This window comes from Lithobates pipiens, unplaced genomic scaffold (genome assembly GCF_037356315.1).
Source record: "Lithobates pipiens isolate NorthernLeopardFrog02 unplaced genomic scaffold, aLitPip1_a1.2 Scaffold_3, whole genome shotgun sequence".
Taxonomy (NCBI): domain Eukaryota; kingdom Metazoa; phylum Chordata; class Amphibia; order Anura; family Ranidae; genus Lithobates; species Lithobates pipiens.
In genome coordinates, this window is record NW_027507790.1 from 52,476,977 (window position 1) to 52,504,641 (window position 27,665).

At 45.3% G+C, this 27,665-nt stretch overlaps 1 protein-coding gene across 1 annotated transcript; it reads right to left on the reverse strand.

Annotated features, from left to right (window-relative positions):
- Positions 1 to 26,787, reverse strand: LOC143941229 (uncharacterized). The gene is made up of 17 exons (XM_077463279.1): positions 26,284 to 26,787; positions 25,873 to 26,116; positions 12,123 to 12,263; positions 11,899 to 12,013; positions 10,992 to 11,086; positions 10,781 to 10,895; positions 10,236 to 10,354; positions 10,022 to 10,130; positions 7,839 to 7,963; positions 7,615 to 7,729; positions 6,708 to 6,802; positions 6,497 to 6,611; positions 5,952 to 6,070; positions 5,738 to 5,846; positions 1,529 to 1,653; positions 718 to 823; positions 1 to 326 (listed from the first exon to the last, which is right to left on the reverse strand). Exons 1-17 carry the CDS (start codon positions 26,785 to 26,787, stop codon positions 149 to 151), a joined length of 2,529 nt encoding a protein of 842 aa, XP_077319405.1. The 3' UTR covers positions 1 to 148.
- Between the last annotated feature and the right edge of the window lie 878 nt (positions 26,788 to 27,665).

The following is a 27,665-nucleotide window of genomic DNA, read 5'->3' on the forward strand; positions in this document are numbered from 1 at the left end:
ATATATGCTTATTTAGACCATAGTTACTTGGCGACATATTTTTATCTATCTACAAATAAAAGTAGCACATTTTTTAAAATTATTATAAAAACAACCATACAGTTTAAATTAGGCAGGAGAAATCCAGTATTTTGATTTCTGTAATATCTCAAAGCAGACATTTGACATGTTCTTTTCCCTGATGAGTATCCTCTATTTCTGATGTGTTGGTTGGTTGGTTCCTCTCAATACCAGAGTCTGATATGATGTCATTTCTGACCTCCTGTAGCAGCAACTGACCTGCTGTTTTAAAATATAATGCTTCTTTCACTTCCACTTCCTTCAATCTAAACACATACAAGTCTATGAACATGGAAAATTGTGGGGAAAAAAGCCCTTCCTTTCTTCCCCCTCTCCTTTTTCTCATTTGTCTACCTTTTCTACCCTCCTCTGAGGATGAAGAAGACCTGGACTTGGTGCCAGAACCTTTCCCTCCCTGGCCCTACCTCATCCTCTACCCTAAAACCAGTGGTGGAAACTGCTAAGTCTGGTTCATTTTTACATCATTTTTGTTGCAGCATAAGATTACTATGTATTTCTTCCCTGAAACAATAATGGTCTTTGAAAAACCCAATAAAAATGTATTGAATGAAATCTAAATACATACATCAAAGTCAATGTAGACCCAAAAATGAAACTAGCCAATTGTTAAAACTACCCCAGTGAGAAGGAACTTACTTTTTATCAATGAGATAGAAGACCTCATATTCACTAACACTGGTCGGCTCCCATTCCTTGGTTGTAAAACATGACGCTTCTTCCATCTTTATCTCAGGGTATTTCACTAAACATGAAGTGCAGCATTAGACTTTAAAAAATCAAGTTAAATTATAGTTGCATTAAAGTATAACCAAATTCATTTTTTTTTCTAGTTTTGAATAGTGGAGAGGAATTAGAACACCTGTCAGTTTTTATTGCTGTCTGTGCCCTTGTTAGGTAGATTTACCCTCTCTAATAGTCATGATTACCATTATCATTGAAAGTAAATGTAAAAGAAAATCACAAATTTTAAGTTGTCCCCAGAAAAGTAAAAGAGGGGAAATCTTCCAATGAGGAGACTAGTTCTGGTGACTTGGGGGTCCCCAAGGAATTCGATTTATTTTCGGGGATTTCAATTCATTTCCTGTTTGGCGATGGAACAGGAAGTAGAGGGAAATCTCCGCAATGGGGCACAGATGGCGAAAAAAAAGCTGACAGGGGTTATAACCCTCCCTTGCTCTATCCTATACACCGATCATCCATAACATTATGACCAGTGACTGGTAAAGTGAATAACACCGATTATCTTCTTACAATGGCATCTAAAAGTTGGTGGGACGGAAGCAGCAAGTAAACATGTTGTACTCGAAGTTGATGTGTTCAAAGCAGAAAAAAAGGGCATTGCAATTTATGCAGGGAATAGAAGGATAGACCAGAGAGAGGTTGGTGAACATTAAATAAACTGAGGTGAACAAAAAAGAAATGGACACCTCATATTTTCATACTATACCTGTTGGCACTGGACTTTTCCGCTCTAAATCAGACTGTGATGTCATATCATTTCTGACCTCCTGTAGCAACAGCTGATCTGCTGTTTTAAAATGTGATGCTTCTCCCACTTCCACTTCTCTAAATCTAAACACACACAACTGTATGAACATGGAGAATTGTGGGAAAAAAACAGTCCCCCTTCCTTCCCTGCTCATTTTTTTCCTAGTTCACACTGATTCTCTGTGTTTGCCTGCATCGCATCCCACTGCATAGCAAATGCAGTGCGATTCAGGTGTGGATAAAAAAAGGGTCCTACACCATTTTGGTGCAGATGCGATGTGTTTTGAGCCATACAAAATGTATCACCCAAATCTCACCGCACAGACATCGCATGGGATGTGGACAGGAATTGGGAGCAATTCCTGCGAAAATCACACGTGGTGTTCTGCACACACCAGTGTGGACCTAGGCTGAATATTTGTTTGTGCAGCTGGAGCTGTATTTTTATTTGTTTTCCTTTTTACATTGTTGCTTTCATTTTATTTTTTTGATCACTTTTTTTCAAATAACAGTTTATTTATTTTTCGTTATCTCATGAAAAGGTGGGCAGTACAAGCATACAATAGTAACAGTGTGCCTCCAAAGCTGTGGGAGGTCTTTTGATCACTTTTATTGCTGTCACAAGGAGTGCACACATCCCTAGTGGCAGCAAGACATGTGACGGGTACTCTTATGGAGGGATCTGGGGTCCATAAGATCAAGATCAGTGTTTTTGAATGCTTTAGATTTTTTAAAACTGGCATTTTTAAGACTTCAGTAATCCAGAAGCGATGTCATGATGTGGCTTCCGGGTTTCTACAGCCGAAACCCAACCAAAGCCAATCCCGGCTTTCTTTGAGTCTCCGGCCAGCCGGTGGACATGCTGGCTGGTTGCTCAGGCCTCCCGGTGGAACAGGAGATCCCGGGCAAGTGGTGGGAGGGGGGACATCCCCTCCCACTGCTTGTGTTAACAATCAAGGGGATAGTTAGCCGCATCGGTTGTTATTACAAGAGAGCCGACCGTCAGCTCAAAAAAATGGTACTGGGGTACCGGGTGATTTATAACAGCAGCCCTGTGTACAGTAGGTGTGAATTTTTCCCTGGAACTATATTTTTAATGAACCTCCATTCATTGAGTGTATAAACTCCTTCCTTCCAGAGATTTTCTATATTTTTAAGAAAAAATTGAGTACTGTCCATGATACTTTTTTTATTTGCACTAACATACAATTTTTCAGGACAAGCTTTCGGCGTATGTCCCCTTCTTCAAGGTCCAAGCAGTACTAATTTACACATTTTTAAGCAGAATGTAGAAAAAAAAAAAAAAACACCTCTGAGGGAAAGAAGAGAAAAAAAAAAAAAGAGAGACAAAAAAACAACAAAAAAACCACATACAAATCAATGGCAATAAAGATAAGAGAAGAGTTAGTGAGATAAGACAGAGGGAGAGCTATGGAATGGAAGGGGGGGGGGGGTTGCTGGTCACAGAGGGGGTTGTAAAACTTTAGTATAATGAGTAAGGAAACCTATATCTAAATTCAGGCCATTATTTTTGGTGTCAAAAAGAATTATCATTCTTAGTTCAAAGGTTTTCCTTTCCTGGATATTTCTGAAATTCCCTTTCAGAACTAAAAAAAAAGATCTCATTGCGACAATACCAAACCACCTACATTCAGAACTCATCAATGCAATTCCAGATAATCCAGAAATTGGAGACTTCTACATGCTGCCCAAGATTCACAAGCCAGGAAATCCAGGCAGACCCATTATAACAGGTATGAATACACTTACCGAACATATCTCAGGCCTTGTAGAAAACATGTTAAAACCTTTAGTCATGAACACTGCGAGTTTCCTACAAGACACCACTGATTTTCTGAACAAGCTTAACAATATACGACAATTACCACCAAATACACTTCTAGTCACCATGGATGTAGAATCTCTGTACAGTAACATCCCTCAAAAGGATGGGTTGGCGGCATGTCACAGATTCTTATCATCCTCACCAAACCAGAAATACACTGCTGAAAATGTGACACAGCTCATTGAATTCATTCTTACAGACAACTACTTCACTTTCAATAATGACATCTATCTCCAGTGTATGGGTACTGCTATGGGTAGCAAAATGGCACCCCAATATGCAAACTTATTTATGGCTGACCTGGAGGACAAATTTCTGAACAGCATACAACAAAAGCCATACAGATATTATCGCTATATTGATGATATCTCCATGATATAAACTGAAGGTGAAGAAAATCTAAACCAATTCTTCTCATTGATCAACACTTTTCACCCATCTATTAAACTAAAAATGGATTATTCAAACACACATGTCAACTTCCTAGACACTACAGTACACATCAGGGATCACAAGCTTCACACGTCGATATACAGAAAACCGACTGACCGATACAGCTATCTTCACAGTTCCAGTTTCCACCCGCAACACACTAAACGGGCCATCATACACAGCCAGGCCATCAGATACCACCGAATTTGTTCAGACCCAGAAGACAGAGATAAACATCTCAGAACACTGGCAGACTCCTTCCATAAGAAAGGTTACAAAGAGAAAACCATCAACAACAGCATAAACACAGCCTTGAAAACCCAAAGAGAAAATCTCCTCCAATACACAGAGAAAAAAACAAATAACGGAGTACCTCTAGTCACCACATACAACCCAGCACTAGAAGGGATCAAAAAGATAATCAAAGATTTACAACCCATTATAACAGAGGATGACACTCTGAAAGGAATATTCCAACAACCCCCATTATTGGCTTTCAGACAAAAACCCAACCTCAGACACAAACTAATCAGCAGGAAACTTCACTCTGATTATGAAGTCACAAATAATGGAAGCAAACCCTGCAATAAAAAGCGCTGCAAACTATGCAACCAGATCAATCTATCCAAAAGTGTCACACACACAAACGGGACCTTCAATATCATGGGATCTTACAACTGTACCTCCAGCAATGTTGTGTACCTCATCCAATGCAAAAGGTGCAGCAAAGGATCTTATGTTGGTGAAACAGGACAGAAGTTGCAAACGAGGATGAATTTACACAGACATACCATCAATGAACATAAAGAAGACAGTTTATGTACACCTGTGGGACATCACTTCTCACAACCGGACCACACTATAGAAGACCTCTATGTTTTAGTTCTGAAAGGGAATTTCAGAAATATCCAGGAAAGGAAAACCTTTGAACTAAGAATGATAATTCTTTTTGACACCAAAAATAATGGCCTGAATTTAGATATTCTGGTTTGGTGAGGATGATAAGAATCTGTGACATGCCGCCAACCCATCCTTTTGAGGGATGTTACTGTACAGAGATTCTACATCCATGGTGACTAGAAGTGTATTTGGTGGTAATTGTCGTATATTGTTAAGCTTGTTCAGAAAATCAGTGGTGTCTTGTAGGAAACTCGCAGTGTTCATGACTAAAGGTTTTAACATGTTTTCTACAAGGCCTGAGATATGTTCGGTAAGTGTATTCATACCTGTTATAATGGGTCTGCCTGGATTTCCTGGCTTGTGAATCTTGGGCAGCATGTAGAAGTCTCCAATTTCTGGATTATCTGGAATTGCATTGATGAGTTCTGAATGTAGGTGGTTTGGTATTGTCGCAATGAGATCTTTTTTTTTAGTTCTGAAAGGGAATTTCAGAAATATCCAGGAAAGGAAAACCTTTGAACTAAGAATGATAATTCTTTTTGACACCAAAAATAATGGCCTGAATTTAGTTATAGGTTTCCTTACTCATTATACTAAAGTTTTACAACCCCCTCTGTGACCAGCAACCCCCCCCCCCCCCCTCCATTCCATAGCTCTCCCTCTGTCTTATCTCACTAACTCTTCTCTTATCTTTATTGCCATTGATTTGTATGTGTTTTTTTTTGTTGTTTTTTTGTCTCTCTTTTTTTTTTCTCTTCTTTCCCTCAGAGGTGTTTTTTTTTTTTATTATTTTTTTTTTTTCTACATTCTGCTTAAAAATGTATAAATCAGTACTGCTTGGACCTTGAAGAAGGGGACATACCACGAAAGCTTGTCCTGAAAAATTGTATGTTAGTGCAAATAAAAAAAGTATCACGGACAGTACTCAATTTTCTCTGTCACAATTGCACTAATACGGCTACAATCACATTAACTATATTTTTAACAAACCTGCTATCTGATGAGTCCTCACAAAGGTATTTTTCTAGCTCCTTCACTACTTCTGTTGTATATTGCCAAATATCCTGTTGTTCAATAGTGGCCTCTGCCTTTTGAGAAACTTAGGAAGGGAATAGGAAGATAAAACTTTGAGAAGTTGGTAAAGACTAAATAAACTGGGGTAAAACAAAAAAAGAAATGGACACCTAATCTTTTCATACTATACCTGCTGGTACTGAACTCTTCCGCTCAATACCACAATCTAATATGATGTCATTTCTGAGCTCCTGTAGGTAGGTTTCTGTTTTAATATCTGATGCTTCTCCCACTTCCACTTCCTTAAAACTAAACATATACAACTCATGAACATGGGAAGATATGGGGAAAAAAAGTTAACAGTCCTCCTTCCCTCCCTTTTATTTAATCTCCTTATTCTTCTTTTTCTACCTTTTCTACTCTGCTGTACATATGGCCTCCTCTGAGGGTGAGGAAACCTTGACTTGGTGAGAGAACCTTTCCCTCCCTAGCCCTACCCCATCCCCTGCCCTAAAACCAGCATTGTCTGGTTCATTTATGCAGTTGTTACAGCATAAGATTAATGGGTATAAGTCAAAATTCTCATGCTTTGTGCTACAATTAAACACAATATATATAGTATGTGTGTCCTTTTCCCTGAAACCATAATATTACTGATCCTTCGTTCATTGATTGAATGTATAAACTCAGCTTCCTCCCAAAGATCTTTTATATATTTTTATATATTTCACAAACCTGGCATTTGATGGGTCCTCGTAGATGTATTTTTCTAGTTCCTTCATTAGTTCTGCAGTATATTGCCAATCTAATATGTCCTGGTGTTCAATAGTAGCCTCTTCCTTTTGAGAAACTTATGCAGGGAATATGAAGATAGAACAGAGAAAAGTTAGAAAACACTAAACAAACTGAAGTTAAAAAAAAAGTACTGGACTTTTCCTCTTAATACCAGAATCTGATGTGATGATATTTAGGACCTCCTGTAGCAGCGGCTGATCTGTTGTTTTAAAATCTGATTCTTCTCTCACTTCCACTTCCTTAAAACTAAACACATACAACTCTATGAATATGGGAAATTGTGGGCAAAAAAACAGAAAACAACACTCCTTCCTTCCCTTCTCCTCCCCCCTTTTTTTAATCTCCCTGTTCTTCTTTTTCTACCGTTACTTCCTTGATGTACATATGGCCTCCTTTGAGGGTGAGAAAGACCTGGACTTGGAGAGAGGACCTTTCCCTCCCTAGCCCTACCCCATCCTCTACCCCAACCATTCTCAACCAGGGTTCCGTGGAACCCTGGGGTTCCTCCAGAGGTTGCTAGGGGTTCCTTGAGCTGTGGCTGATGAACCACCTATTTGAAGATGTCTACAGAGTTCAAGGTTCAGCACCACTTAGCAAAGCCAGCAGCATGACACCAAATATCTTTTTATCTGTCTTTAAGGGTGGCATTCTGAACACCACTTTAAGGGGGACATTCTTCCTATTGACCACCAATGTAAGGAGCATTGTTCCTCTTAAGAGCTGATGATTTGTTTTTAGAAAGGGTTCCTCGAGACATGAAGATTATTTTTGGGGTTCTTCTAGGGTTAAAAGGTTGAGGAAGCCTTCTCTACCTTCTTCTCTTCTTCTACCCTATAACCAGTGGTGAAAACCACTGAGTCTGGTTCATTTATACAGTTGTTACAGCGTAAGATTAATGGGTATAAGTCAAAATTTTCATGGTTTGTACTACAATTAAACATAATATTTATAGTATGTGTGTATTTTTCACTGAAACTATAGTATTACTGAACCTCTGTTCATTGATTGAATGTATAAACTCAGCTTCCTCCCAGAGATCTTTTACATATTTCACAAACCTGGCATCTGATGGGTCCTCACAGAGGTATTTTTCTAGCTCCTTCATTAGTTCTGCATTATATTGCCAATCTAATATGTCCTGGTGTTCAATAGTGGCCTCTGCCTTTTGAGAAACTTATGCAGGGAATAGGAAGATAGATCAGAGAGCGGTTAGAAAACACTAAACAAACTGAAGTTTAAAAAAAATAAAATAAAATTGACACCTTATCTTTTCATGCTATACCTGCTGGTACTGGACTTTTCCTCTCAATACCAGAATCTGATGTGATGGCGTTCAGGACCTCCTGTAGCAGTGGCTGATCTGTTGTTTTAGAATTTGATGCTTTTCTCACGTCCACTTCTCTAAATCTAAACACATACAACTCTATGAACATGGAGAATTGTGGGAAAAAAACAGTAAACAGTCCCCCTTCCTTCCCTTCTTCACTCTTCTTTTTTTTCTCTCCTTTTTCCTTTTCTACCTTTTCTATCCAGCCTTACTTATGGCCTCCTATGAGTGTGAGGAAAACCTGGACTTGGTGCGAGAACATTTTCCTTCCTAGTCTTACCCCATCCTCTACCCTAAAAGCAGCCATGGAAGCTGCTGAGTCTGGCTCATTTATGCAGTTGTTATAGCATAATATTACTGTACAAAATTCCTGTGTGCCTCAGCTGAAAGCCGGCGGTAGGGGGAAAGGGAGAAACTGGTTTCAGCTGCTGCATGGAGATACACACAGGGCATCATTCCTGTACCCCTCCCCTACCTCACCATTCCCCCTCCCTGTCCTACACACATCTGATTCCCCCTCCTGTGTGTAACTACCCCCCGCCCCTCCCCCCCCCAGCGCTTCCGGCTTCCCTCTTTCACCGGCTGCTGCAAGTATACATGCGTTGTTCTGGATGGAGAAATTTCTGAACAGCATACAACAAAAGCCATACAGATATTATCGCTATATTGATGATATCTTCATGATATAAACTGAAGGTGAAGAAAATCTAAACCAATTCTTCTCATTGATCAACACTTTTCACCCATCTATTAAACTAAAAATGGATTATTCAAACACACATGTCAACTTCCTAGACACTACAGTACACATCAGGGATCACAAGCTTCACACGTCGATATACAGAAAACCGACTGACCGATACAGCTATCTTCACAGTTCCAGTTTCCACCCGCAACACACTAAACGGGCCATCATACACAGCCAGGCCATCAGATACCACCGAATTTGTTCAGACCCAGAAGACAGAGATAAACATCTCAGAACACTGGCAGACTCCTTCCATAAGAAAGGTTACAAAGAGAAAACCATCAACAACAGCATAAACACAGCCTTGAAAACCCAAAGAGAAAATCTCCTCCAATACACAGAGAAAAAAACAAATAACGGAGTACCTCTAGTCACCACATACAACCCAGCACTAGAAGGGATCAAAAAGATAATCAAAGATTTACAACCCATTATAACAGAGGATGACACTCTGAAAGGAATATTCCAACAACCCCCATTATTGGCTTTCAGACAACAACCCAACCTCAGACACAAACTAATCAGCAGGAAACTTCACTCTGATTATGAAGTCACAAATAATGGAAGCAAACCCTGCAATAAAAAGCGCTGCAAACTATGCAACCAGATCAATCTATCCAAAAGTGTCACACACACAAACGGGACCTTCAATATCATGGGATCTTACAACTGTACCTTCAGCAATGTTGTGTACCTCATCCAATGCAAAAGGTGCAGCAAAGGATCTTATGTTGGTGAAACAGGACAGAAGTTGCAAACGAGGATGAATTTACACAGACATACCATCAATGAACATAAAGAAGACAGTTTATGTACACCTGTGGGACATCACTTCTCACAACCGGACCACACTATAGAAGACCTCTATGTTTTAGTTCTGAAAGGGAATTTCAGAAATATCCAGGAAAGGAAAACCTTTGAACTAAGAATGATAATTCTTTTTGACACCAAAAATAATGGCCTGAATTTAGATATAGGTTTCCTTACTCATTATACTAAAGTTTTACAACCCCCTCTGTGACCAGCAACCCCCCCCCCCCCTCCATTCCATAGCTCTCCCTCTGTCTTATCTCACTAACTCTTCTCTTATCTTTATTGCCATTGATTTGTATGTGTTTTTTTTTGTTGTTTTTTTGTCTCTCTTTTTTTTTTCTCTTCTTTCCCTCAGAGGTGTTTTTTTTTTTATTATTTTTTTTTTTTTCTACATTCTGCTTAAAAATGTGTAAATCAGTACTGCTTGGACCTTGAAGAAGGGGACATACCACGAAAGCTTGTCCTGAAAAATTGTATGTTAGTGCAAATAAAAAAAGTATCACGGACAGTACTCAATTTTCTCTGTCACAATTGCACTAATACGGCTACAATCACATTAACTATATTTTTAACAAACCTGCTATCTGATGAGTCCTCACAAAGGTATTTTTCTAGCTCCTTCACTACTTCTGTTGTATATTGCCAAATATCCTGTTGTTCAATAGTGGCCTCTGCCTTTTGAGAAACTTAGGAAGGGAATAGGAAGATAAAACTTTGAGAAGTTGGTAAAGACTAAATAAACTGGGGTAAAACAAAAAAAGAAATGGACACCTAATCTTTTCATACTATACCTGCTGGTACTGAACTCTTCCGCTCAATACCACAATCTAATATGATGTCATTTCTGAGCTCCTGTAGGTAGGTTTCTGTTTTAATATCTGATGCTTCTCCCACTTCCACTTCCTTAAAACTAAACATATACAACTCATGAACATGGGAAGATATGGGGAAAAAAAGTTAACAGTCCTCCTTCCCTCCCTTTTTTTTAATCTCCTTATTCTTCTTTTTCTACCTTTTCTACTCTGCTGTACATATGGCCTCCTCTGAGGGTGAGGAAACCTTGACTTGGTGAGAGAACCTTTCCCTCCCTAGCCCTACCCCATCCCCTGCCCTAAAACCAGCATTGTCTGGTTCATTTATGCAGTTGTTACAGCATAAGATTAATGGGTATAAGTCAAAATTCTCATGCTTTGTGCTACAATTAAACACAATATATATAGTATGTGTGTCCTTTTCCCTGAAACCATAATATTACTGATCCTTCGTTCATTGATTGAATGTATAAACTCAGCTTCCTCCCAGAGATCTTTTATATATTTTTATATATTTCACAAACCTGGCATTTGATGGGTCCTCGTAGATGTATTTTTCTAGTTCCTTCATTAGTTCTGCAGTATATTGCCAATCTAATATGTCCTGGTGTTCAATAGTAGCCTCTTCCTTTTGAGAAACTTATGCAGGGAATATGAAGATAGAACAGAGAAAAGTTAGAAAACACTAAACAAACTGAAGTTAAAAAAAAAGTACTGGACTTTTCCTCTTAATACCAGAATCTGATGTGATGATATTTAGGACCTCCTGTAGCAGCGGCTGATCTGTTGTTTTAAAATCTGATTCTTCTCTCACTTCCACTTCCTTAAAACTAAACACATACAACTCTATGAATATGGGAAATTGTGGGCAAAAAAACAGAAAACAACACTCCTTCCTTCCCTTCTCCTCCCCCCTTTTTTTAATCTCCCTGTTCTTCTTTTTCTACCGTTACTTCCTTGATGTACATATGGCCTCCTTTGAGGGTGAGAAAGACCTGGACTTGGAGAGAGGACCTTTCCCTCCCTAGCCCTACCCCATCCTCTACCCCAACCATTCTCAACCAGGGTTCCGTGGAACCCTGGGGTTCCTCCAGAGGTTGCTAGGGGTTCCTTGAGCTGTGGCTGATGAACCACCTATTTGAAGATGTCTACAGAGTTCAAGGTTCAGCACCACTTAGCAAAGCCAGCAGCATGACACCAAATATCTTTTTATCTGTCTTTAAGGGTGGCATTCTGAACACCACTTTAAGGGGGACATTCTTCCTATTGACCACCAATGTAAGGAGCATTGTTCCTCTTAAGAGCTGATGATTTGTTTTTAGAAAGGGTTCCTCGAGACATGAAGATTATTTTTGGGGTTCCTCTAGGGTTAAAAGGTTGAGGAAGCCTTCTCTACCTTCTTCTCTTCTTCTACCCTATAACCAGTGGTGAAAACCACTGAGTCTGGTTCATTTATACAGTTGTTACAGCGTAAGATTAATGGGTATAAGTCAAAATTTTCATGGTTTGTACTACAATTAAACATAATATTTATAGTATGTGTGTATTTTTCACTGAAACTATAGTATTACTGAACCTCTGTTCATTGATTGAATGTATAAACTCAGCTTCCTCCCAGAGATCTTTTACATATTTCACAAACCTGGCATCTGATGGGTCCTCACAGAGGTATTTTTCTAGCTCCTTCATTAGTTCTGCATTATATTGCCAATCTAATATGTCCTGGTGTTCAATAGTGGCCTCTGCCTTTTGAGAAACTTATGCAGGGAATAGGAAGATAGATCAGAGAGCGGTTAGAAAACACTAAACAAACTGAAGTTTAAAAAAAATAAAATAAAATTGACACCTTATCTTTTCATGCTATACCTGCTGGTACTGGACTTTTCCTCTCAATACCAGAATCTGATGTGATGGCGTTCAGGACCTCCTGTAGCAGTGGCTGATCTGTTGTTTTAGAATTTGATGCTTCTCTCACGTCCACTTCTCTAAATCTAAACACATACAACTCTATGAACATGGAGAATTGTGGGAAAAAAACAGTAAACAGTCCCCCTTCCTTCCCTTCTTCACTCTTCTTTTTTTTCTCTCCTTTTTCCTTTTCTACCTTTTCTATCCAGCCTTACTTATGGCCTCCTATGAGTGTGAGGAAAACCTGGACTTGGTGCGAGAACATTTTCCTTCCTAGTCTTACCCCATCCTCTACCCTAAAAGCAGCCATGGAAGCTGCTGAGTCTGGCTCATTTATGCAGTTGTTATAGCATAATATTACTGTACAAAATTCCTGTGTGCCTCAGCTGAAAGCTGGCGGTAGGGGGAAAGGGAGAAACTGGTTTCAGCTGCTGCATGGAGATACACACAGGGCATCATTCCTGTACCCCTCCCCTACCTCACCATTCCCCCTCCCTGTCCTACACACATCTGATTCCCCCTCCTGTGTGTAACTACCCCCCGCCCCTCCCCCCCCCCCAGCGCTTCCGGCTTCCCTCTTTCACCGGCTGCTGCAAGTATACATGGGTTGTTCTGGATGGAGAGAGAGGGAAGGGGCCAGTAAATATGTCATTAGTGAATTAACATAGTGGGTGATCGGTACCGATTGCTCCTGTGTCCATTCGTAACTGAACTGTGTTTACTATTCTTCTGTTTATGAATACAGTAATACCTTGGATTACGATCATAATTAGTTCCAGAAGAATGCTTGTAATCCAAAGCACTCGTATATCAAAGCGAGTTTCCCCATAGGAAATAATGGAAACTCAAATAATCCACGGCCACTACTTGTCTATGCAGTACCAGATTTGGCCAGAATTTGCAACAATGCAGACCAGTGAAACCGTAACATAATGTCATGGAAGTGAGGGGAGGTAATCCCCTCCCTGAGCCACGGTTACCCGCTCTCTCTCTGCCGCTCTCCGCTCTGTCTAAAGTTAACGTCACTCTGTCTAAAGTTAACATCCCGATTACCTCCCCTCACTTCCGTGACGTTAGCTGGCGGTTTCACTGAACTTCATTGTCGCAAATCCTCTGAAACGCATGGCGCAAGTGTTTGGAACGCATCGTGCATGCGCAGTGCGAAATTTCTACCCACAACGTCCCTTCCGGAGCATTCTACGATGGGGAGCAAAATATGACACTGCAACGGGACAGCTCTGCTCACACTAGGAGGAGGTGAGATTTGTTTTTTCTTTAGCAAAGTCTCCTTGGAAAAAAAACTGCAAAACGTTTCTGTAGGTCTTGTATGTATTGCAGTGATAAGGAGACACTGAGAATGTAGAGACAGCGTGTGTCACAGATATCTCCCAAGTTAGCACACAAATATCCTCCCACCACTCTGTCCAGATAATGTGGATGTAATTTATAATTATAACCATTAATGCAACCCTGGTTGGATTATATAAATATACCTTTACATCTTATAACAGGAAGATGTTTTCTTTGAGTACCAATTTTGTATTATGTAACTTTTATATATTAGTAGATAGATGAGCACAATAGTTTTTTTTTATTTTAACCCCCCTGGCGGTATTCCCGAGTCTGGCTCGGGGTGGAGATTTTGTACCAAAAGCAGTAACCCTGAGCCAGACTTGGGACTGCATCGATGAATGCAGAGAGAGGTTACTTACCTTCTCCCCTGGATCCAGCGATGTCCCCCCGCTGTGCGAGCGAGCTGTGCTCCGCTCGATCTATCACGGAGCCGATCTCCGTTCCCTGCGAGCGTTACGATGCACAGGGATGGAGAATGGCGCCAAATTCAAAAAGTAAAACACACACATTACATACAGTATAATGTAATCTTACAGATTACATTGCTGTATGTAATAATTTCACGTCCCCTTTGTCCCTAATGTTCTGTCCAGTGTCCTGCATGCAGTTTTATATTATAAAAACTGTTCTTTATGCCTGAAAACTGGAGATTGTCCATAGCAACCAAAACTGTCCCTTTACATAAAAAATTATTTTAGACCAGCTAGAAAACAGAGATAATAAATTAGAATCACTCGCAGAATTAAGCGACAGCGATTTGTGGGGAGACTTGTCATCAAATACTATAAGTAAAAAAAAAAAGAAAGAAAAGTAATGACAGTGACAATTCTGCAACTGAGCAAATTTCAGTGTTTTTGATTTGATTACATTATTGAATAATTTTTCTTATTGTTATATTATTATTTGGTATAATTATTTATATTTATTTATTATATTATAATTTATGATTTCATTTTTCAAACTTTATCATACCCGAGATGTCTGCTAGACTCTGGTTTAGACAGATTTAAGTGAGGTATTCCTAAGAATTACAGGACTACAATATAAAACGCCAAATTTTCATGCAAAATAATTGTAATGCTTTCAGCACCTAAGCCAGGGAGGTTAAACATGACTATCTTACCACATCTCAGCACCCTACTCCCCCCAGCTTGCATCATCCCCCCCCCCCCCACAGACCACTTCATACATCCAGCTGATGAACATCACTCAGACCCTTATCTACCCAACATCACTCCCTGGTCACCTATTCTACCACTGTCATACCCTCCACACGCCTCTCTACATGCTGGAGGGATTACACCAACTGGATCTGGGCTGTACTGATGGCACAGAAGGGATAAAAGGACTACGGAGGGAGGATACTGCGAGAGAGGGGAGATGAGACTGGAGAAGGATGACATGGGATGGGGTAGGATGACCTAGAATGAAGGAAGAGGAGGACATGGGATGGCGAAGATGGGACTGCAAAAGGAGGATGATGTGGGATGGAGGAGATGAAACTGGAGGAGGAAGAGGACATGGGATGGGGGACAAGGGACTGGAAGAGGAGCACATGGGATTAGAGATGGACGGGACGTTTTGCGAACCGCGAACGCGGCCAAAAGTTCGCGAACCGCAAAGTTTGTGGCGGGCCCCATTGACTTCAATGGCAGGTGAACATTAAAAACCTACAGGTGATATTTTCAGCCACAAAATACTTACTAGCTCTGCACACATAGCTTCGCCATATGGCCACTGACATAACAAAAGTATGAAGTGAATCTGGGATCAACAACGACAAGCATTCTTTTTTTATCTGTAAAATTTTGACAATTCAGGACTCAGGAGCGCATGAAGGCAATGGAGGAGAGGAAAGATCAGGGTTGGCTATGAAGAGGGTGCAGGAGATGATCAGCAGCACCGTGATAGAGAGCACTGACACCAGCACCGTGATAGAGAGCACTGACACCAGCACGAGATAGAGAGAGAGCACTGACACCAGCACCGTGATAGAGAGCACTGACACCAGCACCGAGATAGAGAGCACTGACACCAGCACCGAGATAGAGAGAGAGCACTGACACCAGCACCGAGATAGAGAGCACTGACCCCAGCACTGTGATAGAGAGCACTGACACCAGCACCGAGATAGAGAGAGAGCACTGACACCAGCACAGAGATAGAGAGCACTGCCACCAGCACTGTGATAGAGAGCACTAACACCAGCACTGAGATAGAGAGAACTGACACCAGCACCAAGATAGAGAGCACTGACACCAGCACCGTGATAGAGAGCACTGACACCAGCACTGTGATAGAGAGCACTGACACCAGCACCAGCACCGAGCTAGAGAGAGAGCACTGACACCAGCACTGAGATAGAGAGCACTAACACCAGCACCAGCATCGTGATAGAGAGAGAGCACTGACACCAGCACCAAGATAGAGAGCACTGACACCAGCACCGTGATAGAGAGCACTCACACCAGCACCGAGATAGAGATCACTGACACCACACCAGCACCGAGATAGAGAGCACTGACACCAGCAGTGAGATAGAGAGCATTGACACCAGCACTGTGATAGAGAGCACTGACACCAGCACTGTGATAGAGAGAGAACACTGACACCAGCACTGTGATAGAGAGCACTGACACCAGCACCGAGATAGAGAGAGAGCACTGACACCAGCACCGAGCTAGAGAGAGAGCACTGACACCAGCACCGAGATAGAGAGCACTCACACCAGCACTGTGATAGAGAGCACTGACACCAGCACCAGCACCGAGATAGAGAGAGAGCAATGACACCAGCACTGTGATAGAGAGCACTGACACCAGCACCAAGATAGAGAGCACTGACGCCAGCACCGTGATAGAGAGCACTGACACCAGCACCGTGATAGAGAGCACTGACACCAGCACCGAGATAGAGAGCACTGAAACCACACCAGCACTGAGATAGAGAGCATTGACACCAGCACTGTGATAGAGAGCACTGACACCAGCACTGTGATAGAGAGAGAACACTGACACCAGCACTGTGATAGAGAGCACTGACACCAGCACCGAGATAGAGAGAGAGCACTGACACCAGCACCGAGATAGAGAGAGAGCACTGACACCAGCACCGAGATAGAGAGCACTCACACCAGCACTGTGATAGAGAGCACTGACACCAGCACCAGCACCGAGATAGAGAGAGAGCACTGACACCAGCACTGTGATAGAGAGCACTGACACCAGCACCAAGATAGAGAGCACTGACGCCAGCACCGTGATAGAGAGCACTGACACCAGCACCGTGATAGAGAGCACTGACACCAGCACCGAGATAGAGAGCACTGAAACCACACCAGCACCGAGATAGAGAGCACTGACACCAGCACTGGGATAGAGAGCACTGACACCACAAGAGCACCATGATAGAGAGCACTGAGACCACACCAGCACCGAGAAAGAGAGAGAGCACTGACACCAAAACTGAGATAGAGAGAGAGCACTGACACCAGCACCATGATAGAGAGCACTGACACCAGCACCGAGATAGAGAGAGAGCACTGACACCAGCCCCGAGATAGAGAGCACAGACACCACACCAGCACCGAGATAGAGAGCACTGACACCAGCACCATGATAGAGAGCACTGAAACCACACCAGCACCGAGATAGAGAGCACTGACACCAGCACCGTGATAGAGAGCACTGAGACAACACCAGCACTGAGATAGAGAGCACTGACACCACACCAGCACCGTGATAGAGAGCACTGACACCCCACCAGCACCGTGATAGAGAGCACTGAGACCACACCAGCACTGAGATAGAGAGAGAGCACTGAACCCAGCACCGAGATAGAGAGCACTGACAGCAGCACTGATACCAGCAACTAACTGCGGGATCCAAAAATATTACACCGCTCAACCTCTTCAAACAGGAGGGTACGGGCATTTAGTACGGTGTGCTTTTTTTGTACAAGGAAGTGAGCCAAAGGTAGAAAAAAGGTCCGTGTGCTCGATTAAATAAATCGTTTATAGAGTTATGCATATACATGGTCTACTGGTCACATGTGTTGAATTCCTCTGAGATCCATGCCTCATTCATTTTTAGAAATATGAGGTACTGTCGTGAGCTAGGCGAGTGCGCTTATCGGTCACGATCCCCCCTGCTGCGCTGAACGTCCTTTCGGACAGGACACTGGACCAGGGGCAAGCCAACAGTTCCATTGCAAATTGGGCAAGCTCTGGCCAGAGGACAAACCTGCCCACCCAGTAGTCCAGGGGTTCATCACTCCTCAGAGCGTCCACATCAGCCGTTAACCCGATGTAGTAGGACACTTGTCGGTCTAGGCGTTCCCTGATGCTGGATCCGGATGAGACCTGTCGATGGGTCGGCTGAAAGAATGATCTCATTTAGAAGTGACCAACAATTCATCCAGCATTGCGACTTCCTCATCTTCCTGCTCTTCCATGGCTTGAGCAATGACATGACGCAATGCACGCTCCATAAAGAAGGCATAAGGTACCATGTCACTGATGGCGCCATGGCTACGACTGACCAGTTTGGTGATCTCATCAAATGGCCGCAGAAGTCTGCATGCGCCGCGCATGAGCAGCCACTGGCATGGTGAAAAAAAACCAAGCTCCCCAGAACCTGTTCTGCCGCAGAATTCATACAGGTAGACGCTAACTGCACGTTTCTGCTGGAGCAGCCTATCAAGCATATAGAAGGTTGAGTTCCATCGCGTCGGGCAATCGCAAATAATACGTCTGACTGGCAGATTGTGTAGCCGTTGACTGTCAGTAAGGCAAGCCATGGCTGTGTAAGATCTTCTGAAATGGGCCGAGACTTTCCTTGCCTGCCGCAAGATGTTCTGGACCCCAGGGTATTTGACAACGAATCGCTGCACAACCAAGTTTAAGACGTGTGCCATGCATGGTACGTGTATAATTTTGCCCTGTTTCAATGCGCTAAGCAGATTGGCACCGTTGTCACACACGTTGTCACACACCACTTTACCAACTGTCAAATTGAGCGGTGTTAGCCACTGATCTGCCTGTGAACGCAAAGCTGAAAGGAGTGCAGGGCCAGTGTGGCTCTTGGCTTCCAGACACAACAGACGCAGCACAGCATGGCAACGTCTCACCTGGCATGTCGAATAGGTTCTGGGGAGCTTGGGCGGCGCAGCAGAAGAGACACTAGCAGCGGAAAAGTCAGCCGAGGAGGAGAGAGAGGAGGATAGAGTAGGAGGAGGAGAAGAAGAGCCAGGCCTGCATGCAATCTGTGGAGGTAAAACCAAATCTACACGGGTGCCACGGGTTACATGCTTGACAGCCATCAGAAGGTTCACCCAGTGGGCAGTAAAAGTGATATACCTTCCCTGCCCGTGTTTGCTAGACCATGTGTCTGTGGTCAGATGTATCTTGGCACCGACACTGTGTGCCAGAGATACATTCACTTGCCGCTGAATAGGGATGAGCTTCGACTCGAACATCGGCTGTTCGCCCGTTCGGCGAATTCCGAACGTTATGGGCCGTTCGCGCCAAATTTGTGTGGCGCTCACGGCCCACAATGCACTGCGTCATCGCAGTGCATTGCTGGCTCATGATTGGCCAAGCATGCACTGTGACCTCGCATGCTTGGCCAATCACAACGCCAGCAGCGAGGAGAGCCATGATTGGCCACAGGCAGGATGCCTGTGGCCAATCATAGCTCAGGCTGTGTAGTACACGCCCCCACACTATATAAGGCCGCCAGCGCGGCGGCCTAGTGTAGTGTGTTGGCGTCTGAAGCAGTTAGTGGGTGTTCTCTGTACCTTCAACACAGTACACACCGATCGTTTTCGGCCGATTTTCGATCTTGCTGTTGTGTAGTGGTTGCTGTCTGTGTGCCCTGACCGCAGTATACACCGCTATATTCACCTCACCTATATAGCTAGTGATCTATCTTTTATAATAGAGCTTGCAGTCAGTAGTGTTAGGAGCTTGTGCGTGCTGTCTGCATGCTCTGTACCCAGTACACACCGCTATATCCACCTACATAGCTCTTCTCTATTTGAGCCCACTTGCCATCTGCAGGAGTTATTGGAAGTTGTGTGTGCCTCCAGCACAGCACAGTATACATCTGTATATACCCCTTTATCTCTGGTGTTCTATAAAAAAGGCATCTGCAGGAGTTAGTGGGTTTTTTGTGCCTCCAGCACAATATACACCTGTATCTACCCTTTATTGCTGTTCTCTAATAGAGGCATCTGCAGGGCTTAGTGGGTGTTGTGTGACTCCATTACACTGCTGTTTTACCCAACTCCCTTCAGGCCATTATCATGTCTGGAAGGCCAGCAAGGAGAGGCAGACAGGCGCGAGCCGATAAAAGAGGGCAAGCAGGCTCTGTGTCTAGAGACAACAGTGCTGGTCGTGGACGCGTGCATTGTCATCAGCATGTGGCCATGGGACACGCTTGTCCTTCTTTTCGGCAGCTGGACATGTTAAACCGCAACATGCCAATGACTTGGTAGAGTGGATGACAAAGCCCTCTTCATCCTCCTCATCCTCTCTCACCCAGTCTCAGGGTACTAGCAAAGCAGCTGCCAACGCATCGTCTTCCCTCCTCTCAATGTCATCATCAGTGACTCCTTCCCTAGACCCACCACGTCCTCCTGAGGAGTCTCCTGAACTCTTTGAGCACAGTGTTGGGTACATGCTCCAGGAGGATGCCCAGTGTTTGGTGGGCTCTGATGATGACACTCAGCTAGAGGAAGGCAGTAGCGTGAGCGCAGAGAGAGGGGATGCTCAAGAAGGACAGCAATCTGGCAGTCATGTTCCACAAGCTGCAGCATACTGCCAGGTTTGCTACAGCGATGAAGAGGGAGGGGATGATGAGGGCACTGACTCCATGTGGGTGCCTGGTAGGAGAGAGGAGGAGGCACATGTTCAACGAGGCAGGATGCCCTCCGGGGGCCAGCTTAGGGGCAGCACACCGACTGAATCACACCGCAGAGCTCCGCCTGTGCAGGGCGCTGCCTCTGTGCGTTATTCTAAAAGTTCTTTGGTGTGGGCCTTTTTTGAGACGAGTGCATCAGATCGCACTGCTGCTATTTGCAACATATGTCTCAAGCGTATCTTGCGTGGCCAAAACATCAGCCGCTTGGGCACCACATGCTTGACCAGACATATGTTGACCTGCCATGCAGCTCGTTGGCAAGCGTACCTCAAAGACCCACACCAAAGAACAAAGCGGACCTCTCCTTGCTCCTCATCAGCTGGCATATCCAACCCCACTAGACCTTCAGTCCTCTCTGAAACCTGCTCTGAGAGGAATGAAGGTGTAGAATTAGGTGTGTCACAGCCAAGTGCTTCCGGGAACTCTGCTAGCGGTACACCCACGTCCGATGATAGCAGGCAAATGTCCCTGCCCCAGCTGCTGGACCGGCGAAAGAAGTTCACTCCCAGCCATCCACGTGCCTAGCGGTTGAATGCTAGCTTGGCTAAATTGCTACCACTTCAACTGTCTTTTCAGTTGGTAGACTCGGCCCCCTTCCGTGAGTTTGTACAATGTGCGGTCCCTCAGTGGCAGGTCCCCAAACGCCACTTTTTCTCACGGAAGGCGATTCCGGCTCTCTACTGGCATGTGGAAGGCAATGTCCTTGCCTCGCTGGACAGGGCGGTCAGCGGTAAGGTGCATATTACCGCTGACTCATGGTCCGGCAGGCATGGACAGGGACGTTACCTGTCTTTCATGGCCCATTGGGTCACTCTTCTGGCAGCTGGGAAGGATGCAGGACAAGGTGCAGTAGTGTTGGAGGTTGTTCCGCCACCACGCCTCCAAAATGCTACTATTGGTTGTGACACACCTCTCTCCTCCACCCCCTCCTCTTCTTCTTCCTCCATGGCCTCTTCCAGTGCTCTGTCCTCAGAACCAGCGGTGTTCCGTAGGCGTTCCAGGGGCTACGCAAGTACGCAGGCAAAACAATGCCATGCCGTGCTTGCGCTGGTTTGTTTGGGGGACAGGAGCCACACTGGGGCGGATGTTTTGTCAGCTCTGCAGGGGCAGGCCGAGAGGTGGTTGACGCCACGCCAGCTTAAGCCAGGAATGGTGGTTTGTGACAATGGCACCAACCTCCTCTCCGTCCTCCGACAGGGACAACTAACCCATGTGCCCTGTGTAGCTCATGTCCTTAACCTGGTGGTGCAGCGGTTCTTAGGCAGGTACCCCGGCTTACAGGATGTACTGAAGCAGGCCAGGAAAGTCTGTGTGCATTTCCGACGATCATTTAATGCCTGTGCTCGGCTGGCTGAGCTCCAAAAGGAGTTGAACCTGCCCAAGAACCGCCTTATATGTGACATGCCCACCAGGTGGAACTCAACGTTGGCCATGCTGCAGCGGCTGCACACGCAGCAGAGGGCCATCAATGAGTACCTGTGCGACTACGGCACCAGGACAGGGTCAGGGGAGCTCGGTTTTTTCTCACCACGCCAGTGGGGCATGATCAGGGATGCATGCACTGTCCTGTCACTGTTTGAGGAGGCCACAAGGATGGTGAGCAGTGACAGTGCATGCATCAGTGACACTGTACCTCTTGTCCACCTCTTGGAGCATACGCTGCGTGGAATAATGGACAGGGCACTTGAGGCAGAACAGAGGCAGGAAGAGGAGGACTTCCTTGCCTCTCAAGGCCCCCTTTATCCAGACAGTGTTCCTGCTGTGTCACCCATCACACAGGAAGAGGATGAGGAGGAGGAAGAGGAGGAGGAGGATGATTGTGTCAGCATGGAGGTGGAGGCTGGCACTCAGCATCAGCAGCAGCAGCAGTCTTGTAGGGATGATTTACAGTCCCAAGAAACACGTGGACTTGTACGTGGCTGGGAGGAGGTAGCTGCGGATCATGTTGCCCTTAGTGACCCAGAGGACTCCGGACTGAATGCCTCAGCTAACCTACGGTGCATGGCCTCCCTGATCCTGCAAAGCCTGCGGAAGGATCCTCGTATTCTTCGGATCAAGGAGAGGGACCATTACTGGCTGGCCACTCTCCTTGATCCAGGGTACAAGGGTAAGGTTGCTGACCTTATCTTGCCATCGCAGAGGGAGCAGAGGATGAGACATCTCCGGGAGGCCTTGCAGAAAGGTCTGTGCAACGCGTTCCCAGAGACTGGAAGGTTACAAACTCCTGGTCCTGGACAACGTGCTGCTGAGGCATCGGTCAGAAGGAGCGGTGGAGAAGGTGGCCGTCTGACTGATGCTTTCAGACAATTTTTTAGTCCGCAGCCCCAAGGTATGTTCGGTTCCAGCAACCATCGCCAGCGTCTGATTTACATGGTGCAGGAATACCTAGGGGCAAGGTCAGACTTGGACACCTTTCCCACCGAAAATCCTCTGGCTTACTGGGTCTTGAGGATGGATCACTGGCCAGAGCTTGCACAGTATGCAATTGAGCTACTGGTCTGTCCTGCATCCAGCGTTCTTTCGGAATGCACCTTCAGTGCTGCTGGTGGCTTTGTTACCGATCACAGGGTGCGCCTGTCCACCGAATCAGTTGATCGACTGACCTTCATCAAGATGAATCAGTCTTGGATCACCCACAGCTACCAAGCACCTGAAGCTGATGTAACCGAATAATTTTTTTTGAAATATCACATCCCTTCAAGACTGCCTATGCTGATGCTGAGTGACTGTCCTGTTATGTTGATTGTCTATCCTCTTCCTCCTCCACTGATATGTTGGAAGAACATTTCTGGTTCTGGGTGATGCCATTAGCCCAATTTTTCTGCCCCTGTTTAACAGGGGCGTTTAAGTACAATTTTTGATGCAATGCTTTGCAGCAGGGCTAATTCCTGCAATAAAACTAGAGTATATGGGAGAGGTTGCAGTGTGGTGGCACCAGCACCAGTGCCTAAGGCCCAATTTTTCTGCCCCTGTTTAACAGGGGCGTTTAATTACAATTTTTGATGCAATGCTTTGCAGCAGGGCTAATTCCTGCAATAAAACTAGAGTATATGGGAGAGGTTGCAGTGTGGTGGCACCAGCACCAGTGCCTAAGGCCCAATTTTTCTGCCCCTGTTTAACAGGGGCATTTAATTACAATTTTTGATGCAATGCTTTGCAGCAGGGCTAATTCCTGCAATAAAACTAGAGTATATGGAAGAGGTTGCAGTGTCGTGGCAACAGCACCAGTGCCTAAGGCCCAATTTTTCTGCCCCTGTTTAACAGGGACATGTAATTACAATTCTTTTTTTTTAAAATCAAAAAGGTGTTTATTGAAGTTACAGGTATACAGAAATTTCCAGTGCACAGTTACATCCGCTTGATACACAATTGTCAATGTACAGACAGGCAATACATCAGCCCAGAACTTCCTCCCTCCGCCCCATAATCGCACAAATTTCCCCAGCAGGTATAACATTTCCGGGCTAAGCATCCCTTGTCCGCCCTTTGCCACACATCTTACAATAATCTGGACAATATTAATTCGTTTGGACTTAGCCCAGGTGTATCCAGCCAATGTGACCACAGGCGCTCAAACCTTCCTGGGCATCCCCTGTGCTGATAGATGTATTTCTCCATGATAAGGGTCCTGCCCATATGGGTTATCCAGGTCGCCACTGCTGGGGGTTCTGCAGATTTCCAGCCCAGCAAAATAAGTTTCCTGGCCTGGAATAGCACCCTGGAGACTGCCACCCTGATTGGTTCCAAAGACACCACCTCCTCCAGTACCCCTAGAATACAACATATGGGATCCAAAGGTATCTGCGTGTGAAACACCATATTGACAGTGTCCACAACCTCCTTCCAATATCTGTGGAGCTTCGGGCAACGCCACAGGAGGTGGATAAGATCCCCCTTGTGTTGCCTGCACCTACCGCACAGGGGGTCAGCCGTCCCACCCATCCTAAACAGCCTAACCCGTGTGTAGTGAGCTCTCAGTGTGATATAAAGTTGGGAGACTTTTTGCGCCACATTCAGTGAACAGTAGGTGATGGCCTGCATGGCCTCCTCCCACTGCTCACCCGTGAGTGTACCTACATCCTGTTCCCAAAGCGGCAGTGCTTTGCACGGGTGGTCACGCAGGTGCCATGCTAGCAACATCTGATAGCATTGTGAAATTATGCCCTTTGTGCCGTCCGCAGAGTGCAACGCATGGTATAACGGGGTGGGCGACAATACCCATTCTCCCGAGTCCCCCTGCGTGGCCACCACGTGCCTTAGCTGCAAGTAGGGAAAGATCATAGCCTCCGTAAGGTTAAATTTTCGCTGCATGGCTGCAAAAGAGAGAAGTTTTCCATCCTGAAATATATGGAACAGCATTTTTACGTTATGGGCACTCCATCTAGGGTCAGGCTGTATTTTAGCGATCTCTAGATACGTATGATTACCCCATATCGGACTATATTCCGTGAATCCCTGCACCCCCTGCAACTGTCTACTCTTGTTCCATATTTTTTGTATCATGGACAGCGTAGGGGTTAGTTTATTGGAGCCCTTAAACATCTGGGCCTCCAGTCCCATAGGGATGGTCTCTGCCCCCGACGCATGAAGCAGCAGCCTCGCTGAGGAGCCCGCCGGTTCATGCGACATGGAGCCCACCAAATGTTGCAACTGGGCCGCAACATAGTACAGCCAAGGGTTGGGTACCGCCAACCCTCCGCTGTCCTTGGGGCGCTGCAGCGGTTCCAACTTGATCCTAGGGGGCTTTGTGTTCCACAACAACTTCCGAAAAAGCGTATTCACTACTCTGAAAATTTTTAAATGTATCACTACCGGTGAGTTGTGGAGGAAATAGAGCAATTGGGGCATTAAAATCATTTTTATAAGATTGGCCTTCCCGGCCAGGGACATCCTAAGGGTGTTCCATGTGTTTATCCTGTCCCAGAATCTCGACAGCAGAGGGCATATGTTCACTAAGCAGTAGTCCCCTACTTTGGACGTTATTTGTACCCCCAAGTATTTAAAACTAGTCACTACTGGCACTGGGCAGGACTCCGGAACCGCCACCTCTCCTCCATCTAATTTCAGCATGGCCGACTTAGACCAGTTAATGGTCAAACCGGAGAACCGTCCAAACTTTTCTATTATGGCCATCACCTGCGGCAGGGACTGGCTGGGGTCGTTCAGGAAAAGCAGCATATCATCCGCATAGAGCATGTTCTATTCGTGAACAGCCCCATACTGAAATCCCTGTATTCCTACACTGTCTCTTATAAGGGCGGCAAGAGGTTCTATCGCAAATGCGAAAAGCAAGGGGGAAAGCGGGCACCCTTGCCGCGTCCCCCTGGCCAAGGCAAAATCGTCAGACATCTTGTCTGTCATCCTAATATTGGCCTTCGGGGAGGCGTACAGTAGTTTAACCCAGGCAATAAAACGCTGTCCGAAGCCAAACTTACCTAACACCACCCACAGGTACCTCCAGCCTATACTATCAAACGCCTTGTTGGCGTCAAGGGACAGAAGGGCCCTACTTTCCCCATTATCTGCCTGCAGCTGCATGTTCAGAAATAATCTCCTAAGGTTGGTTGCTGTGGACTTATGTGGCATAAAGCCAGCCTGATCTTGGTGAATAATAGTGGACACTATCCCGTTTACCCGGAGTGCCAGGACCTTGGCCAGGATCTTTACATCTTTACATCGCTTTGCAGCAAAGAGATGGGTCTATATGACCCCGGATCCTTCCCCGGTTTAAGCAATAAAACAATATTAGCCTTTGACATAGATTCGGGGAGGGCACCACCCTCCAAGCATACATTAAACACCTTCAACAATTGAGGCAGAATATCCTCCCCGTACTGTACATATACCTCCATGGGAATACCATCTGTCCCAGGCGCCTTGCAGGTGGGGAAAGAGCCGGCGGCCGCCATCAATTCCTCTAGGGTGATCAGGGCGTCGAGATGACGCATGGCCTCTTCCGAGAGCCTGGGTAAATTTATTGTGGCCAAGTATGATTGTAGATCGTCATCCGAGTAGGTTTCCCTCGACCTGTAAAGATCCTGGTAGAAGTCAGCCAGCTCGGATATTATGATCTCCTGGGAATTGACCACCTTGCCGTTTTTGGCTCGAATGGCCCCTATGGCCGGGGACATCTGTTGCGCTTTCGCAATTCTGGCAAGTAGGCGCCCCGTCTGTTCCCCCTCCTCATAAAACGCCAATTTTGTAAAGAATCGTCTACGCTCTGTAGTGGAGGATCTTAGGCGATCCAGGGAATCCTGTGCCACCATCCATGCCTCCCTTGCCGAGTCAGTAGGCCCCGTGACATACTCTATTTCCAACCTTTTTACCAAGTCTCCCGCCTGCTCCAGCATTGCCGTGGAGTTCTGCTTTACTAGGTGTATCTCATGGACAAACACCCCACGCAGAAATGCCTTAAAAGTTTCCCACGTCAAAAGGCCATTTGGGTGGTGGCGGTGTGTCTGGAAGAAACCCTGGATTTGGGATGCAATCCTATCCGGCGAGGGGAACAGCTTGAGCCAAAAGGCATTCAGCTTCCACGGGGCCCTGGGCAGCGTGCTGGGGGGTTGAGTAGTCAGCCACAGAGCCAAGGGGAAATGGTCCGACACTCCCCGAGGGAAGTATTCCACCCTCGAGGTGAACCCCACCATGTTGGGAGTACCCACACAGAGATCTATACGGGACAGGGATCCATGGGTTTTGGAAAAACATGAAAACTGTCTACAGTCTGGGTTTCGGATCCGCCATATGTCAGCCCACCCTACTTCCGTCAGTAATCTGCTAAGGGCAGTACCCCGGTTGCCCCCAGGAGGCGCCATCGGGGGGTGTCTGTCCATTTTGGGATCTAGGTAGCAGTTAAAGTCCCCCAAAATTAAAACCGGGACCTCCTGTTTATTGGCCAGATAGGAGATCAGCAGCTGAAGCACCTCCCGTGAAAACGGGGGGGGGGGGGGGGGTATGTATACAAAAGCAAGAATTAAAGTAAAAGCATAGATTTTACAATACAGAAAAACAAATCTGCCAGACACATCAACAAGTGAATCTAGTTCCTGGTATGCCAGTGCCCGATGTATCAGAACACTCACCCCCCGAGAAAACGAGGTGTGAGTAGAGTGATAGGCCTTCCCAACCCAGGCATATTGGAGAAATTTCACCGTGTCCCCCTGTAAATGCGTCTCTTGACGGCCTACAATGGCCGGGTGGAATTTTCGTAAACCTGCAGAAATTATGG